The 20,881-nt window shown below is 36.0% G+C and overlaps 1 protein-coding gene across 1 annotated transcript; it reads left to right on the top strand.

Moving 5' to 3' along the window:
- The first annotated feature begins 205 nt into the window (after window positions 1-205).
- LOC147407566 (la-related protein 1C-like) lies at window positions 206-18,636 on the top strand. Its single transcript, XM_086436210.1, has 6 exons — window positions 206-806; window positions 928-1,378; window positions 1,457-1,625; window positions 1,722-1,812; window positions 17,535-17,606; window positions 17,717-18,636. The coding sequence occupies exons 1-6, from the start codon at window positions 468-470 to the stop codon at window positions 17,981-17,983; spliced, it is 1,389 nt and encodes a 462-aa protein (XP_086292336.1). The 5' UTR covers window positions 206-467; the 3' UTR covers window positions 17,984-18,636.
- The last annotated feature ends 2,245 nt before the right edge of the window (window positions 18,637-20,881 follow it).

Raw genomic sequence — 20,881 nt, 5'->3', positions numbered from 1 at the left:
TGCCATATTGCAAAAAACCAAGAGCCCTGGACAGTGGACACACTCGGTTTCCAACAAACGGCTAAGATGGGAAGATATCGCCTAGAGATCCTACTTTAAATTGCTTCTCCGGAAAGTTCACCGAAATTGCTTCCCTGGAAAGTTTTAGTAAGATTAGGAAATTTATATTTTTCTTTCCATCTAAGCCGTTCGTTGAACAACGTTGTATCCTAGAAGAATCCAACACTACATACAAATAGCAAAGCAGGAGAAACACACGCACAGAGAGAGATCTTACGTTCGTCGCTCGCGATCGACTAAATTTGAGATCCCTCAGTCTCTGAAATGTTACATTATCGATGCAAACCCTAATTTTCAACTCCAATCCTTCCACTATCATTCGATTTGTTTTTGTTTAATCGCTTTCTTTGGTCGATAATCCATCGATCAATCTCTGCAATTTTAGAACTTAGAAAGACCTAATTACAATGGCACCTACTGCTGAATCTGCTTCTAATACTCAATCTCTTCGATCTTCTGAATTCTCTGATGAAAACCTTGATAGTCCTCGATTCGTTCTTAACAATCGAAATTTATCATCTTCATCATCTCCAGAGATTGCTGTGGAGACTGTGCAAATCCCTGATAATGGCAACCATGCAACTCGGGAGAAAAAACCAGCCTGGAACAAGCTTTCGAATGGCGGTCTTGAGGTTGGACCTGTAATGGGGGCTGTATCTTGGCCTGCTCTGTCCGATTCCAAGAAAGCATCCTGTGATTCTTTGAAGAATCTTTCTGATGGATCAGTTTCCATCCCCGTCTCGCAGGTTTTGGTTCTCAATTTTCTCTTCTTTAATGGAATTTTTTTTACTGTTTTTTGTTATTATTATTATATATTTTTTTTACAATTGTTTTTTTTTGGGTGGTATTGCTCTATGTTTGATTTAGGTTGTTGCATCTTCTATAAAAGAACTAGTAACTAGTTATGTAAACCCTGATCCAACTATAAATCATGTATCATCCCCCACTAGCTTGAAATCTATGAATCGTGGCGGGGGCGGTGTTGGGCTTGCTAATGGTTACTTAACTACACCACGAGCAGCCCCACCGCCACTGCCAATGGTGGAAACACCTCAGAACAATTCTCAAAGGGCCTCTCCACACAAAGGCAAGAATTGGGATAATGGACCAAGGGGAAGATTCATATCACAGCCACACATCAGGAATGATCACCCACAGCAGCGTAATTCGTTCAGAAGGGGTAATGGTGGCCCCCATCATGGAGGTAGACATAATTACCAGTGGAATCCTCATCGGAGTTTCAACGGTAGAGATGTCCACATGCAGAGACCTATGCCCCCACCTATTCCACCGTTTGGGAATCCTGTGAGGTTCCCTGGTAAGTTTCACTTTTTTTATGTTTATGTAAGGTTTTTTATCTGGGTTTGGCACTGACTGACATTGCGGCCATTTTCAGATATGAATATGATATCTCCCGTATATTATGTTCCGGTTCCCCCTCCTCCCCCTCCGGAGTCCATTGGGGGTGTGCCATATGTTCATCCATCACCCTTTGCGATGTTTTTACCTACTCCTGACCCTCAGTTGCGTACTGCACTAGTAAAACAAATAGACTTTTATTTCAGGTATTTCATCATGGTGAGAGTGTTTCATCATCCTTTGTTCCTTATTAGTGTGTTCTTAACGTAATGACTTGTGTACCTCTTGTTTGTTTGGTGCAGTTATGAGAATTTATGCAAGGATACTTTCTTGCGGAAAAACATGGATGAACAAGGCTGGGTTCCTATTTCTTTGATAGCAATCTTCCCGCGAGTGAGTTATCTCGGGTTAAATTCAATGGTTTTACTCTTTGCTAGTTGACGATTTGGCTAGTAAACATGTTCTGGCTTCTACATTCAATAGCTAATCCATGAGATGAATTTCTTATTCACATAAATAAATAAAAAACACGAACAATGGACCCCACTCCCTTTATCCCCCTCATAAAGTGGGCTTGAGATTTAATCTCGTTACAAATCTCGAGGATAACTTCTAACTTTATTGTCTTTTCGTGCCGTAGGAACAAGCAAACTAGATGGTTAGCGCGATCATAAGTTATTTGTGAGGTTCTATTAACCATGTTGTATGATGAAATCAATAGAGGATTGTTGAGTGACACACTAAAAAGGAAAAGAAACATGTAAGCATGTTGTGCTCATATAAACGTATACAATATCTTACCATCCTGGTGTTCTTATTCACATTTACCCGAGTTTTTCACTTTTCTCCACCATCTTACTTTACCAATTAACTGGTACTACAGATTGTAGTTGCCAATATTTCACATTCAAGCTTGCAACATTTAATGGAATATTATACTCTCTAGTTGTTGTGGAACTGCACCAGGATATTACATCTGGTTTCAACGCTACCCAATGGCTTTGTTGTTTGAAAAAATGTACAAAGGGCTGGGCAACTAAATTCGTCAAAAATAGTGTTTATCTCCTACTTTGTCCCCTAGTGGGGAAATGAATTTCCTACTTAGGACATGATATTCCCTCTTTCCCACAGAATGCCCAGCTTCTCTTCTTTATTTTTGTCTATTTTCCCCCCTTCTCTCAAATCAACCAAGGATAATGGATCGGCTCAAGAAAGCCTCCCTCTCTATTCTCTTTTAAAATTCTCCTTTTTATTCCCCTCTTGCTCTTCTCCATTTTCTCCTCATTGATCCTCACCCATATTTTCCTTTCCTTTTTCTTTTGAATATAGCTTGCTTTTGTAGAATTTTTCACTTCTTCTTGTTGTAGAGTAATTTTTCAAGATCACCTCAAATCACTGACAACTTTGGATTAGGTTGTCTTTGGGCATTGGTTTGGCTCTTGCCAAAGAGGATTCGATGCTTAACTTAACTATATTACTCAAGTTTTAGAGAGTGATTAAGGATCAAAATTCGATGCTTAACTTAACTGTATAATAAGTTTTTCTTATTATGCCACATAATAGGCAGTTTCCTTTTGCTTCCCTCTACACTGATCATTCTCTAAATTTTAGGGATTCATGATTATTTGTTTTCTGGATTCTTGCCGTAAGTTGCGTTCAAGACCGAGAAATCCTTGTCGAGGTCTGATCCTACCCCCATTTTAGGAATCTCGAGGTGACACGTATATGCTAGGGGTGTCAATGGGTACCCATTTACTCGAAATCGAAACCAAAAACCACAGTTCCGGTTCCCTTTTTATTGGAACCGTTTAGAGCTGGGTATAATATGGAACCGAACCGATAGGAACCAGAACCATTAGGTTCTATTTGACGGGTACCTAGAACCGATATATTTTTACATTATACATGATTGAAGGTTTTTCTATGTTTTAAAATTAACATATATCATATAAAGTTCTTCTAATTTCGTATAAACTAAATATTGGAGCTTAAAATGGGGTCATTTCTTCTTAAATTTATTACTTGTTAAAGAGATGAATTTTTATTTTTGAAAATAAAACTCATTAAATCATCTATTTAATGGAACACATTATTATTAAGTTGATACTTTGTAAATAATTTGTTAATTTTTAGAAGGAAAGTTTTTTTTTTTTATTTTTATATAATGATTTTGAAATGTTTTTCCCATTCAAATTTTGAGAATCGGATCCGACGGGTACTCATGATTTTTGGCAGTTCCGGTTCCACTTATTTTAAAATCGGAATCGACAAGATCTGAAACCGAAAAAATATAGTGATTATGGTTCTAATTTTCATAGGAACCGAATCGGGACCGACCCATTGACAACCCTAGTATATACTTCATATTAGTTGCATATTTTTCCTAGACAATTACCCCTCTTGGGTTAAGAAGAGTTCTTTGTTGCTCTAAAATTATTATAGATATGTGTCTTCTCATCACACATCTTACTTTTTTTGAGAAGTAAATTGATGTCTCTTGTTTCGAAATTATTATAGATATGTGTCTTCTCATCACACATCTTACTTTTTTTGAGAAGTAAATTGATGTCTCTTGTTTCGAAGTATCTCCTTTTGTAACATTGCTTTAATGCTTATCATAATCTTTCCGTAGGTAATTTTCGATGATCCTCTACCTCTAGTCCTTTCAGTTATATTCCAAACTAAGCGTCCTCAATTTGGCCAATAATTGATGCACAAAACCTTTGTTCACCACATCAATATGGTTCTTGGGACCAGTTTTTTAAAAGGCTCAATGTTAGACGTATGCTTCAAGGCGGGGCGTTGTAGGCTCAATGCCTCAAGGACTAAGCCTTTTGAAAAACACATGAGGCTTAAGCCTCACTTGTATAAGGCTTATGCTGTGAGGCTGTTTGAAGCTTAAGCCTCAAATCCGCGATAAAAACCAAATCATGGGTCAAATTATTTATTTATTTATTACTTAAATTCTCCTCCCAATGTCTTTTATTTACTAAAACTGCATAAATAAAAGTGTTTTTAGGTTAAGAAACATAAGATTTCTAGAAAAATCTCTCTTTCAAACCTATTTTCTCCGTACACCAATTTATTCATTGAACTCTCAATGCTCATCCAATTTTGATTCCATCGAATCCTATAAGTTTCTCACAATGATTTTGGTCAAATAGAGGAATCTGAAATCATGACTTTTTGGAGGACCCTACCAAGGAAGGTTATTGTAGTTGTTTTAATTCTTCTCTAGTTTATAGTTAGGGTTTAAAATTTCATTGCCAGGCCTTGACTAGTTACTTTTTTTAAAGTTAAAAGTTAAAATGTAGTCATTAGTTATGGCTCATGACTCATGAGTGATGATACATTGGTACCACATTACATCGCTACTTAATGTTTATTTGATGTTTGATGGTTATTTACTTGTTTTTATTTTTGTTCTTTTATTACCTTATAGTTTTATATTTTTTAGGAATTCATTGCAATTGTTATATATTTTTTAGGATTTAAAAAAAAAATATTAATTGAGGCTTATGCCTCAAGAACCCAAACTGCCTCAAGCACGCCTTAGGAACTTTAAAACATTGCTTGGGACTACACAAGCCAAGCAGCTCATGCTCCAATTCGGCCATGAAACTGAGAAATAAATCAAGAAAAAATTCAAAATTTATTGGCAATTGGCTTCATCAAACCATACATACCCACATGGGTTGCTATCATTTTGCCAATAAATGAGAAATTGACAAATAAGGTGTGTGGATTTTTGTAATCTTGATTGTGTTTGCCCAAAATATGATTTCTTGATATGACGTGATACTCATTACCAGTGTTAGGCACGAGGATTAGAATGACATCCTTCTACAAAGAAGATAGCCTTCAACACCCAATGGAGAAATTTTCATTACACAATGATGTCTGTTGGTCTCAAAAACACTGGTGCTACGTAACTTATGAATAGGCCATAACCATAATCTTCTATGACATTTTCCGTAAGGATGTTGAAGATCAAATGTGGATGATATTGTTTTCATGAGCAAACATCTGAATTATAAAGGGCTAGTTTAAGTAAGGTATTCGAGATGTATCATATTCAAATTTCAAAGGAACTAGCTAAAATGCTGATTGACCAGATTTTTAGTCATCAATAAACCCTATAGAAGATTGTAGTAAAGTGATTTGTAGGGTATCGTTATTGGCCGGTGATTGCGGGTACTCCTATTCTAAAGAGTCATAACAAATTTTAGTTAGTTTAATTAACAAATTGAAAACAAACGTACTACACAAATTTGTAGGGGTTTCAATTTTGGCGATTCGGATTAAAAAAAAATAATAATAATAAAAATAAAAAGAAAGAAATAATTATTTACAATTGATCATCTTCTCTCACAATTCAGAAAAACAAATTCATTAAATGACTAATCAAATTGCTTCAACATAGATAACGAATTTTATGCCTTAATTACATATCCGAATTGAATCAAAGTGCAAGCCTAAAGAGATCATGCATCTTATAAATTCCTTCTTAGATAATCCCTAGGGTTTTGGAAAAGTCCATTACCTAGTTATTTTGATTAAGCAATCAAGTTAATACTTAGCGTATCCTTACAACTTCTTAAACAAATCATTAAGATCAAAAGGAATTATGATTCAATAACCTACTCTTCAAACCTATGGAAAAGTCCATGGCTAAAGAACATGCAATTTTCAGATCACAACTATTGTTCATAGTTTTTACCACTTTTAAATCATATTCCAAATCAATTAGGTGATTAGAGATACAATTATGGCTTCAATGACCGTTAATATCAAAGTTTTCAATATGACCAAACTGAAAATTCAGCATACATAATTAAAATTCACTGATTCATGTGTCTACATATCACCAATCCGAAAACATCAATTAATGAATCTGAAAGTCACTAACTCATTGAATTAAAAATTTCCAACTTAAGAATCCAACAAGATGTTCTTTAATCCAAAAGCAACTAGGGTTGCAATAATAAAAATAAATAAAAGTCATAAGGGTTACACTTTTTAACACAACCAAAGAAGTTTGAGATGTGTTGGTGGTGATGTTCCTCACGGCAATAATGTTGCTGAAAAATTTCAGCAACTTCTCCTTCTTCTTGACAGCAACTCGTTGGCCCCTAGTTCCCCCAGTTTCAGCCACCTCTTTCCTCCAGAAAAGATTAAAAAAAAAAAAAACCCTAATCGAGAGAGAGCAAGAGAGAGAGAGATAGAGATCTTTTTTTTTTTCTTTTACCCGTTCTTCTCTTCCTTCTTAGAAGCTAACAAAATCTCCTAAAAAAAATCCTAAATCTTATCCTCCAATAACAATATATAAATCTGACTAATTAAAATAAAATAAAGTCCTAATATAATTAGGAAAGTGGTGTTTTAGTTGGAATTTTTGTGCACTAGATTTGGAGACTTTCGAAAATAAACCTCGTCAAATTTTTAACAAATTCGCGTCAAATTCACGTCAATAGTTTACGTGCAGCAACTTCAAACCCAATTTTGACCTTGATACAGTCATTATCTCTTAAAACTCAAAACACGAAAGTTGTAGATCTTTTTCTCAGCGTTCCAGAGCATTTGGAATCATCTCAATTGGAGTTCGGATGAGAAAGTTATGTCCAGATTACGAAGCGATGTCAAAACTGTCCAAAATCGCCCAATTAATTTCGTTTTGCACTTAACACCTCCATTTGCATCCTAAATCAAAATAAAAGAATAATGAGTAAATTTAGGCACTAAATATGTATAAAGGACTAAATATTAAAGGAGAAAAATATGACATTTTGCATTCTTATCAAATGCGCCTTTGGAGAATGATATGAAAAATTCCTTAAGTTTTTCATATATAATCGTAGCATTATTGACAGTGCCTCCAAGGTAGTGGGCAATGGCTTTGACAACAATGAAGTCGCCTAGGAATACCAGGAAAAAACAACTCAATTGCTTCTAAAAAAATCTACTACATCTGGCTTTTCTAACCTAGATTCGCACAATTGATTCATGTATTTGCTGAAAAGAACCTATACTTTTGATGGTCGTTCAAGCATCTAGTTGCATTTGCAAAAAAAATGCAAAGCTTGATGAGCACCACACCAACTTTGATAGTGGCACCCACTCAAAAACCTTTGCCCCCCAATCTTGTATCCATGAATCAAGCAATCAACACCATTTTTCCCAAGAAGATGAAGCAAAAGGTTTGAGCAATGAGTATATTGCTTAAGTTATGGATTGTAAATGGCACCAAGATCAAATTTCCTAAAGCCAAACGTACTTGCCTCTCCCTAATATGCATACAAAATTTTGCCATTACTTTTTTTTATAAGTAAATTCTGCCATTACTTGCTAGTTAGTAGATTCATTTTTATTCAGTGTTGACCATATTCACCCGTCTTTTGTCTAGCAATGCAATGAAATCGCTCTTACAATTTGAGTTTGAAATCAATATTTTTTGGCATTGAAAGACGTCAAGGACAAGTTTGTTTGTTGCCTTCTCTGGGACGAACAAAATGTTTAGGCATGACAAGGTACCCTCGCAAATTTTATGATGTGATTGCCACAACGATTGCATCTAGGAGATGGGCAGTGTACGTACTGTTTCGCCCTGAAAGTCAGTTCGTACAAGTGAAAGATACACGTTTTGCCTTGGAAATCATTTCTTACAAGTGAAAGTTGTGTTTCTCCACAAAAGTCAGTTCGTACAACAAAAAGTTACGTTTCACCCTAAAAGCCCACTTCTTGCAAGAGAAAGTCGTGTTTCGCTCTGAAAGTCAATTAGTACAAGAGGGCCTTGAAAATCTGTTCATACGAGCAAAGATGCAATAAATTTGAGAGTTTTAAGGTTAGGATTTTTGTAGAGAAGAAGAAAAAAGATGAAGAGTGTTACTAATAACAAAAGAATCCTTGGAAGATTGTAAATAACCAAGAAACCCTTATGAGAATTTCTATACTCCCCCTCAAGTTGGTGCATATATATTTTTCATGCCCAACTTGTCAACAATGCTATGAAAAAGTAAACTACCCAGCCCCTTAGTAAGGATGTCAACCAACTAATCTTTAATTTGCACGAATGGGGTACAAATGTGTCCAGACTGCAACTTTTCTTTGATGAAGTGCCTATCTACTTCAATATGTTTGGTTCTATTGTGTTGAACTGGGTTATGAGCAATATTAATGGCTGTCTTTTGCCACAATACAAACTCATCGGCCCATGAATATGAAGGTTCAATTCGATTAAAAGGATTTGAAGCCATACAAGCTCGCACACCCCATGAGCCATAGACCTAAACTCAGCTTCTGCACTGGATCTTGCAACCACTGTCTGTTTTTTACTTCTCCAATAAATAAGATTACTCCCAACAAATGAGCAATACTCAGAGGTGGAACGACAATCTGATATTGATTCTGCCCAATCAGCATTTGCGTAGGCTTCAACACACAAACTACAATGACAAGCATATAATAAATCTTGTCCAGGAGTGGATTTTAAGTACCTTAAGATTCTATAAGCAGCATTTAAATGAGTTGCAGTTGACGCATGCATAAACTGGCTTACCACACTAACTGCATAAGTAATATCTAGACGGGTTAAGGTGAGGTAGATAAGTCGGCCCACAAGTTTTTGATACCTCTCAACACCAATGCAGGGCTTACCATTGGACTCACAGAACCTATGGTTTGACTCAATGGGAGTATCACAAGGTTTGCAACCCATCATACCTATCTCATGAAGGAGATCCATAACGTACTTCTGCCGCGAGATGAAAATACCCTTCTTTAATCTGACAACTTCAATCCCAAGAAAGTATTTTAATTGACCCAAGTCCTTAGTCTCAAACTCCTATGCTAACTGACATTTTAATTTTTTTCATTTCATCATGATTATTGTCAGTCACTACGGTGTCGTCAACATAGACTATGAGAGCAATAATTTTCTCATTGGAATGTTTAATGAATAATGTGTGGTTAGCTTGACTCTGCTTGTAACCATACCCCACATGGCACAATGAAACTTTTCAAACCATGCTCTAGGAGACTGTTTCAAGCCATATGACCCAGTTTTAAGTCTACACACTTTCCTTTCAATAGCTTGAGATTTAAAACCAGGAGGAGGTATCATATACACTTCTTCCAAGTCACCATGCGAAAAAGCATTCTTCACATCAAATTGTAGCAATAGCCAATCTTGATTGGCTGCTAGGGATGATAAGACTCTAATAGAGTTCATTTTTGCTACTATAGCAAATGTTTCACAATAGTCAATGCCATAAGTTTGAATGTAAACCTTGGCGACAAGTCTGGCTTTGTACCTGTCCACTGATCCATTTGGACGATGCTTCACAGTAAAGATCCATTTACATCCCATTGTTTTTTTTTTTTCCTTTAGGAAGAACAACCATATCCTAAGTATTATTCTTCTCAAGGCTTACATTTCCTCCTCCATTGCCTTTTTCCAACTTGGTTGAGACAGGGCATGAACAACACTACAAGGAACAGATATTGAGGGCAAAGTAATAGCAAAAGCGCGATAGGAGGAAGACAAAACATTATATGAAACAAAATTGGAGATAGGATATCGAATACATGACCGAACACCTTTTCTAATTGCAATGGGAAGATTAGAATTGTTAATTTTAGTAAGGATATTTATTACCTTTTACGGATGGATTTGGGGAGGATTCTTGGTTGGGCTCATGAGGACTTTCTTTAGTACTTTTATCACATTAAGAATATACAAGTAATTCTTTCTCTTCTTGCATAATAGGAATCTCTCCTGGCCATTATTATTGCCTACTTGTAATTCTTTCTCTTGTATAATGAGAACTTTCCCCTGGTCATCATTACCATTGTTATGATCACTATCAACATTGTCATAGGGAAGAGGAAGAGGACAAGATAACAACTCTTGGGGTAAAAAAATCTCTCTACTTTCATTTGTCTCCCCATGGAGAGATGTGTTCCAAGAGGAATAAAAGGAAGTAAACTCAAGTAATTCTTTTTCTTCTTGCATAATAGGAATCTCCCCTGGCCATTATTATTGTTGACTTGTAATTCTTTCTCTTGTATAATGAGAACCTCCCCCTAACCATCATCTCCATTGTTATGACCATTATCAACATTGTCAAAGGGAAGAGGAAGAGGAAGAGGACAAGACAACAACTCTTAGAGAAAAAAACCTCTTTCTACTTTCATTTGTCTCCCCATGGAGAGATGTGTTCCAAGAGGAATAAAAGGAGGTAGACTCAAAAAATGTTACATCCATAGATACAAAATATTTACGAGAAGGGGGATGATAACATTTATAATCCTTTCGATTAGAAGGATACCCAAAAAAAACACATTTGATCGTTTTAGGGTCAAGTTTAGTGTGGCCAACTTGAGAAACATGAACAAAACACACACACCCAAAGACTTTGGGAAGAATAAGAAATACCTTATCAGGAGAAGACAAAACCTCAATGGGAATTTTAAATCCCAAGACACACGAAGGCATGCGATTAATAAGAAACGTAGCAGTTAAGAGAGCATCCAACCAAAATATTTTCGGTTCTTTCATAGTAAATAAAAGAACTTTAGTAACTTCCAATAAATGACAATTTTTTCTCTCAACCACACCATTTTGTTGAGGATTACTTACACAAGTGGTTTGGTGAATGATACCATGCTCACTAAAAAAATGAATCAAGACCATTAGACATGTATTCTCCACCATTATTAGATCTAAGGTCTTTAATTTTTACACAAAATTGTGTTTCAATCATTTTGTGAAAGAGTTTAAACACATAATAAACATCACTTTTAGCTTTGAGTAAGTAAACCCAAGTAACACGAGAAAAATCATCCGCAAACGTAACGAAATAATGAAAATCACGTAATTAGGGACATGAAGAACAAATGATAAAGTCATAGATGGATGAACAATAACACTGCCCTTACTGGCTATTGAAGAATAAGAACCATCGGCAACTTTTACTTTGTCCTTACCAGAACAGATATGATACAATGAAAAAAAGGAAGACATACCTGAGATATGATTCGATGCCCCTGAATTAATAACCCAAGAGCTGTTATGAGTGGATCCAAATGCATTGAAGGCCGTGGCCGAAGTACCTGAGTAAGTGACCACAGATGTAGAAGCCATACTAGGAGGCTCCAATTGAGCCATAAACGCTGAAAAGCCTCAATCTCACCTCGAGAGAGGTTAGTACTATCAGATGTAGGTGTTAGAGTTGGAGTAGGTTCTAATGTCTCCGTGGAAGTAATATAAAGAACGCTTGAACCCCTTCCACTATTGTAACGACTACCTCCTTGGCTAACGGCGGATGAATCTCTATGTTATGAACAACCATGAAGATCCCAACAAACATCCCTATTATGGCGAGTAAAACCATAATTGTCACATTTCAACTTATCTTTATCATCAATAGTTGTCCCTGAACGACTACCGTCTTGAGTACGATCACCATTGCGACTACCTCTTTAGAACTTCAAGGCTAAGGCTGATCTCTCATGAATGGTAGGTCGGAGCATAGCATTACGACGATACTCCTCACGATGCAAGTAAGAATATATTGCAGTTGATGAAGGAAAAGGCTCCTTTCCTAGAATTTGAATCTTGACCTGTTCATACTCGAAGTTTAAATTGGCAAGTATCTAAAATACACGATTTTTTGCAACCAACTTATACGCAATAGCATCGATAGAACAATGGGCCCGAAATGTCTGATAATGATCTAACTCTTCCCATAAACGTTGGAAAGTGGAGTAATATGTAAACAATGGCTTATCACCTTGTCTCATCTACTATATACTATGGTGCAACTCATACACACGAGCTGTGTTGCCTACTTCTGAATGTTTTTGTAACTGCATCCCATATCTCTTTGGTGGTTTGCAAAAATAAGTAATTACTGCTAATGTCAGGTTGCATAAAATGGAGAAGTCAAGACATAACAATAGCATTCTCTGCATTCCATCTATCAAAGGTTGGATCTTCAAAATTAGGAATCGGTAAACTACCGGTCAAATATCCCATTTTGCCTTTTCCTTTAATATATATTATGACCGATTTAGACCAAACAAGGAAATTATGGCCGTCTAGCTTCATTGTAGTGATCTGAAGATTAGGAGCAATACTTTGAGGCATACTCATACTTCCTTCACCATTCAAAGGCACATTTGAAGACTAACTAACTTCAAACAAATTTAAAAAGCCTTTCGAATAAAACAACAAATACCTTGTGAGTACGAAATACACTCCACTGGATACCCGAATTTGATGTACATTTCACCCGATGTAAAAACACACTTATTATCCTCTTTAGCAACACATGGCAAGCATTAGAATATGGAGAACAAGTCAATCTAGATCAGAAAATAGCTCAAGAGATCAGATTTGCATTAAAAAAAAATACTATTTTCAGCACCAAAAAAACTAGAAAAGGGGTCCAAAGAAAGGATTATTGAAACTTCAATATCTGACCAATCGATCAACGAACACCACCATTAGAGTCCTCATAAAAAAACGACCAAACAACTTATGTCCAAACTCAAAAGCAAGTAATCGAAATGAACAGATGGAAAGAAAATGATAGATCCTGAATTTTCATCATTTTTTTGATTTTCCATTAAAAACATCATAACTTGCTCAAAACAACTCTAAATCGTATGAAACTTTTTCAAAAATTTATTAAAATCACCATCTCTTAGAAACAATCAGAAAAGATCAAAATATCCAACGAAAACAGCGTTAGTTGGTGTCAGCATGCCGGCTACTAATGTCATCAGACGTAGCAAGTAAGAGAGTCTTCTTGTTTCTCTCATTTTTCTTTAAATTTGTCTCTAAGGTCTTTTTTGATCTTGAGCTCTAATATCAAGTAGATTTGAGGGTTTTAAGGTTAGGGTTTTTGTGGAGAAGAAGAAAAGAGATGAACAGAGAGTTACTATTATTCTCTCTCTCACTCATATATATATATATATATATATTAATATCATAAGAGTGTTACTAATAACAAAAGAACCCCATGGAAGATTGTAAATAACGAAGAGACCCTTATAAGAATTTCTACAGATGCAACTTTGTGGATCATCCACACCAAAGGAGGAACAAAACAATTTTTGTCACTCCACCATCATTGATGAGTACAAGTCTTTTCTAATCGACTTAACTATGCATCATAAGATAATCATGTTTATTGACAATAAGGGTTAGTCAAACCTCTTAGTCAATTCTTCATCCTCAAAAAATAATCTTTAATTCCATATTTTGTCCAAGTGGTTACATTTATCATGCTCTTATGCAGATTTGTGTATCAAACATACATAATGAGCATCCAATCGTCATGTTGATTGTTTTTTTTTTTTTATAAGTTAAAATTTCATTAGAAAAGGGGACGAGAAGTCCCAAAATTACAACAAAATTACAAATCTTCCAAAAGGAGGGTAAAATAAAGAAATTCACTAAAGCTACTAATAATCTCCCAAGTTACAAACGAGATCCCATCGAACAACAAAATCTTCAAAGAAGATGCCTTTAAACTCTCGAGAAACCTTTCCCCAATGGAAAAGAATCCCAACACCTTAAACTTGAGCTCTTCGAAAGGTGATTCTTTTCCTTCAAAAGTTTATTTATTCCTTTCTTTCCTTAGACCCCAACTAATGGCAAAAGGCAATAGGCTCCACAATGTCTGCTTTGAACGACGAAAAGAAAACCCCCTAAAACAGTCACAATTTGAAAAGATCCCAAGTTGTGCGAGGTAGACAACCTTCCATATCGAAAAGGCTATGGTAATGGGCCTACAACCGATTTGCTATTTCGCAATGCATGAAGATGTGGTCAACCATTGCAAAGTTTCTCATACACAAAACACAACAATTCGGCGTTTGGACCCTTTTATTGAGTTGATCCATAGTGGTTAACCTACCCAAAGATGCTTGCCACGCAAAGATTGAAATTTTGGTGGGAACCTTAGTACCCCAAATCGTTGAAATGGGAAAACAAGAAGTTGAATTCGGTATTTTAGTCATATACATTGAACGTACGGTAAAGCCCCCTTCTCTTGTACCCTCCCATAGTCTATGATCATCTTACTCACAAAATGTAGTACCCGCATCAACTATCTCCAAGTGGCACTCCACATTGCTCGATTCCCAAACCGTCTCCTACCAAGGAGTCAATGCCTCAATGGTCATCCCCTTTTTACTCAATGCCACAAAAAGATCTAGAAAGATTTCTTTCAACGGAATGTCTCCACAGCACCTATCTTCCCATGTTGATGCATTGACCACTTTAGCTTTTCAGCTATACTTCGATGGATCACAAAAAGGACATCTGTGTCATTCGACATACAATCTCATGTGCCTTTTCTCATTGAGCCCTCAAAGTTGGAAATAAATTAACAATAATTGGCCCCAACTTGATCAATGTGCTACTACCATCAAACTTCCAAAGCCTGCCATTAGTGCTCACACATTCTCTTATACTCCTATAATGAGTACCATGTTATTGATGTCTTGATACAAATTTTTTTTTCTAGGTATAGGCTTAGTGGTTAGAAATGAAGTTGATGCCCTGATACAACTTTAGAAAGATGTATTGGAGAAATGGAAGCAGAGGAGGTCCTCAGCATGGCCCATGATCATTCGAGTAAATACCCATGATAATATTCCCTTCCACCAGCGTATTTGATGGCAAGGGTACCATTTGCTCAACATGGACAATAAAGCACAACTAATTCAAGAACTATGGTTTGACCATCAGGCTTGTACCAAAACATATTCACACTTGGCGGATTTATGTCAAACTGGCGCACCCCGTGTATTAAGTACCTCAAGAAGGGCTATGTTCCAAATGATAGCCAAGAAGCAGCCAAGTTGCAATAGCATACCCTCATAATGCAACATTGTGTTATGTACAGGTTGGCTTACCATGATACTTACAAGGTCAATAGGTTAATAGATCATGATGGACTTGGCCATTGTATGCTAGTGAACATTAAGGCCAATTTAGGTTTTCCCAGCAACTACTGCATGTCCGTTACTACTGACCCACAATGGTAGATAGTGCCACCTCTTTTTTCCAGTTGTGTTAAACATTACCAAGTTCATGTGGTCTTCTTGGTACATGTCCCATCAACCTGACTACAATGTGTAGCAGCCCCTTGGTCATCATATTGATGGGGAATTGACCTCGTAGGTCCCATCAATGCCAAGTATTCTTGTGGATGCATTTAGGTCATCACGGAAACATTCTAAACAATTGGCTTGAAGTAATTCTTTTAAAGATCTAACAAATGGCAAACTGTGTGATGTGTAATTCCCATGTGATCCAAGAAGTAGCAAAAGGGTAAGCTTCCACGGGATGCGAACATCTCAAACATATCACACCTAATCAAAATTGCCCACCTCATATCTTACAACCTGAAGAAGAAATCAAAACATCTCTAGAAGGTGGACAACAATTGAAGAGGAATCCATCATCTCGTTCTAGATTTTACACATCATGCACCTTTCAGAAATGACAAAGCTTTGCTAGTCAAATTTCTCACCATCAAGATCTTGTCAAGCTTCACCTTCCAAACAAAGCCACCATAAAATGAATAAGAGATCCCTAGCACTATTTCAATTGGGAAAGAAGATGTCTTAGATTGAAAGGAGTGCCTTTGTGAAAGTGATAAGTAAATACAGTGCACTAGAACTCTATTTCAACAGTCGCTTGTCAGTTTCCAAAGCAGAAACTACCTCCTTAATCATTCTATAAGAGTTACTAATTTGTTTTTCTCCTAGTCATAAACATCCTATACAAAAGTTACATGGCATATAATCATTCTCTCCAACCATGCAATCACTAATAAGAGCATCCTTTGATTTGACGTTGCTTAAATTGAGATGTAGTCAATCCTCGAGTGGTTTTCGCTACAACAGATATCCCTTAAACCATCACTAGAATTCTTGATTCCAATTTATACTGGATGCCAATACAAATGTTCCAAACATATTTGAGATTCCTTTCCAAAGCCTAGTATGGCAAGTTAGCTTTCCCACCATTACCCTGAGGTCCATTTTTAGCTATTGTTCTCTTCCACAAACTGTTTCTTTCCTTTTCAAGCCTCTATTACCTTTTATCCAAGAATTAACATTGGATGGTTAAAGTGGAAGTATGCTTCTGGATTGTTATGTGATTGATGCATACCAATCAAATTAGAAGGGAGATTTAATTAGATGGTGGTAAGATCAGCACTGCTTTACAAAGCTGAATGTTGGGTGGTCAAGAAGCATCATGGTAATAGATTGAAGCATAATGGAGATGAATATGTTGAGCTTGATGAGTGGATACTTGGAAAGATAAATTAGAAATGAATATATTTGAGAAAATGTAGAAGTTCCTATAGGCCTAGAGATGGTTTGGGCACATTCAATGGAGGCTGATTACAACCCTACTTAGAAGGTGCTGAAAGAGCAAGAGTAAAACCCGAAAGAACGTGAACTGCAATAAGACCTGAGAGAGTGTGAATTGAGATGATTTGTGCACCTTTAGGGTATGAACTCTTGGAGACATGCTATTAGGCAGGATTGACTGGATGAACAGGATTCTTTTAGCCATAAGGCTTCGACGATGATTATCTTCCATTTCAAGAAATTAACCATGTCCTTGGGCTGAAATTTTCTCTTTTTGTGATTTGTGAAAGAAATTTGTGATCAAAATTGTCTCAATTTAGTTGCGAGCATGCCTTCAGGTACTTCATCATTTCATATTTCTACTTGGATCTTTGGGTGTATTGTCTCCCAGAATTCCCATCAGGTATCATTTTTTACAGTTAGTAACAATTCTAGTGCCTAAGTCAATGGTTTGATCGAGTCAAGATTTCATATAATCCAACTCTATAGACTTTAGTAAGTGTTCTTTCTACATCTCTCAGGTATCATGTATTAACTTCTCTTTTTTAGATTTATGTTGTTTAGATATTATGCAATCTTTTATCCAAATATCTTCATTCTGAACCTTGAGCTGTGTGGTGGCATATGCACTATTTATAATGCTTCATTTTTTGCACATTATTTCATTCAGCTATATGTGTTCATGGAGAGGAAAATTGTTCTATGCCTATGTTTTGCAGGTTAGGATGTTGACGGACAACATACAGATTATATTTGATGCTGTGCGGACTTCAACTGTCATCGAAGTACAGGTACACTTCTACTTTCCTTCCGAGGAGACTTCATTTTAGTCAACTATTGAGTCATGTCTCTCCATTATTTCTTCGTATCATATATACTTTCCTGTTGGGTCCTATTGCAGGGTGACAAAATTAGGAAGCGGAATGATTGGATGACTTGGCCATTGCGAGTGCCTAATCAGTCTTCTGCACTGGACAGTCAGTCGCCAGGTTTATGTAATTATGATACGCTTGCAAATAGCGTTGAGAGTATTGGACTGGAGAAGGGAAATAATAGTACGAGTCAGACAGACATTCATAATGAGGCAGGCCTAAGTAGATCATCATCCGGGGATTTGAATGGCCAATCACAATCTCCAATGGAGAAGGACCGGCCAAGCTACAGTTGAAGCAGGTTCTTGGTGATCAATGTCAGTGAGAAGTTTAAGCAGATGTAAATCGTGCAAGAGCACACATTTCTGATGAAGAACAGAGATTGGGTGGTGGTGGTGGTTGTTAAAGAATGGGTGAACAAGGACCTTCATTGGGTCCTCCTCAGATATTATGGCAGGGTGGTAGAATTTCTCCGTGGCAAGAAAGCAAAGTATAGTTTGTTGTGGACATAGGACCCATGGTGATTTTTCATGCCAAGTTTGGGTGATTTCCTTGATCGTCGTCCGTCCCTCAACCTTTTCTATCATTATGTTTATGGATCATTTTATCTCCATTCATTTTTGTGAGATGGGAGAACTCCAGATGGAAGAGAAGGGGTAGCGGGTCAGTTCTGCTGACTGTTGCACTTACCTTAAGTGTCATTTCTTTTCCCTTTTAATGTTTTCTCGTCTCCTCGCTTATAGTATATTATACAATATGCATAATATCTTTTCTTCTAAGACTCGATTGAAATGTTTCACTGCATTAGCCTTTTACAGGGGACTAACCTTAACCTTCTGAGGACAATGGGTGGTTGGGTCTACATGTTGACATGAACTTTGAAATTACTGGTGGAATTTGTTTTGGAACATTATTCTAAGACCTAATTTATCAATTACTTTTATTTGTATGTTTGAAATTTTACTACTAGACTAGAAATACCATCTTATTTGCCAGGTACCCATGCAGTGAAATACCATCTGTGGATGGTTGGTCTAAGGTAAATACAAGTTGATTTGTTTCAGAGCTAAGCCTTTAGTGTACACGACAGTATTAAATCAGTTTTGAGACAATTGGTGCTTAATGGGGCTTTTTGGATCTTGTTGAAGTAAGGTTGATTCTCTAAAGAGAAGAGATATAGGAGAGGATGCTTAAGATAACCAGACGTTCCACCAAGTTTGATAGCTTGGTCAGATGAGAAACTATATTTAATAAGACAAATTGGTTTGAATTTAGATATATCATGAGCAGTCAGTATACTCTGTTATTTCAAACACTCTTGGCACGGACGATTGTTATTTGATAGTCCAAAAGATGACTTGGGTGGGTTTGAATTTCTATTTTTTACTGCCTTCGTTTATGGTTAAAAGTCTCATTGTTCAAATCCTACTTGGTGACAGTTGATTAATTTAAATGAAATATGAGATAGGATCTGATGGTAGACCATCAATCAAAGGTTTAGCCGAGAGTCAAAAGAGGTGGCCTGTATGCCCCAATGGGTTCCGAGTGGGCTTTGGTTGAGTTTTAGGATCTATATAAAAGAAAGAAAAAAATTTAAGTTCATGCACATTTAGATTACATATATTGAAATTGTTAAGCATTGATGTTCATCGAAATAGTTAAAAATGATGGCAATCCTACTTGGACAAATGGTAAATCTTTCTTGTATAGTATACGTTAATTATCTTTTTGTTATAATCTTACATCTAACTACATGTAATATACATATAAATAAAACATACAATGAGTCGTCCGTCTTTGGTTTTAAGGGGTCAGGACCCTACACTTACGGCTCTATTTTTTTTATATTTTTTTATATTATATAGTAGTCATGTTTGATGATATTGCTATTGTAGGTAATTGGACAAAAATGTTTTGTTCCTAAGGTTTGTTGAGATGAAGAAAAGACTCCTACGAGGTCAATGCTCTTAACTTTTACGAAAATGTTAAAAAGAGATGTCGGTAGTTTTTTTTTTTTTTTTTTTTTTTTTTTTTAAGGGTTTCGTTTGATGGTTGGGGTGGAAGGAAGGACTTTATATTAATGTACTGAATCATCAAAGCTTGACCCCTCTTTCTGAGAGATCCTCATATGTTTGTAGTACTGAAAAGGCTGTTGGTAGGACGTGTCCAAATTGCTTTTGAATAATGTTCGAGTGTTTCCACATGAATGGTACCTTTAGGCTTCCAATGAATTTACACTATCCCCACCCCACCTACCCACTCTCTTTCTCTTTCTCTTTCTCTTAGCATTTGATAGATGGATGGGATGGGTTGCACTTTATAGCTATGAAAACTTCAACTCACTTATTATAAGTTTTACTTTTGCTACTGTCAATTTGATTTTAGTAGATTAGATTGTCTTTGATTGAGTGATTGGTTTGTTTCATCTTGATTTTTTATTTAAGAATAGAATAAACATACTCAAACCCTTTTCTTACTAAAATGGTAAGGTTAATCGCAAGGTTTTGAGTCTTAAGTAGGATCGTTTTGCTCAAATGGATTATCACATCAGAAATCCTATGTCATTCCTCTTTTAAGTTTCATAAATAAATAAAATATTTAAATAAAAAAATAATTTCTTTTAAATTAAATCTAAGATTTTGGAGCAAATAAACCGACCAAAGTATCTTGGATAAAGCCATCGTCTAATAATGCTACATGGTATTATTGTTACATACTAGACTCCATATCGTATGCACTCAGGGTGGCCTCTCATGCCTCAATATATGCCACGATAGTAATAATTCAAGGAAATTTTAAAAAAGAGATATTTTAGTCATTAACTCTTTGAATTGTGACTTACGTTTATATGACATATACTGAGGTGTGGGAGGAGGGTTTCAATCCTTCGACCTGGGTACATAAGATCCTACTCTATATATTACATACTACAATAATTAGTTTTAATGGTTTAATTGTCATTATATATAATTATTCATCTTTACTATTATAATGAGAGAAGGCCTAAGGTCACCTTGACAATAAATTTATCTTCTAGAAGGTCATTTTTCTTAAAGAAAACAAAATTACAATCTTACAAACGTATAACTAATTTAGTTAGTTTTTTTTTTTTTAATATAATTTTATTATATTATCTCCAAAAGCATGTCTTTTGATCTTAATTTTATAAAAAAATTAAAAATAATCTTTTTAGT

This window comes from Akebia trifoliata, chromosome 3 (assembly GCF_017979445.1).
Source record: "Akebia trifoliata isolate Shusen 1 chromosome 3, ASM1797944v1, whole genome shotgun sequence".
NCBI classification, from domain to species: Eukaryota; Viridiplantae; Streptophyta; class Magnoliopsida; order Ranunculales; family Lardizabalaceae; genus Akebia; species Akebia trifoliata.
This window is presented reverse-complemented; position numbering and strand designations above follow the sequence as displayed.

Coding starts and splice junctions, on each gene's coding strand:
- LOC147407566 (XM_086436210.1), top strand. CDS start 468: ATGGCACCTACTGCTGAATCTGCTTCTAATACTCAATCTCTTCGATCT. Junction 1,626..1,721: donor CAAATAGACTTTTATTTCAG/GTATTTCATCAT, acceptor TGTTTGGTGCAG/TTATGAGAATTTATGCAAGG. Junction 1,813..17,534: donor TGATAGCAATCTTCCCGCGA/GTGAGTTATCTC, acceptor TATGTTTTGCAG/GTTAGGATGTTGACGGACAA.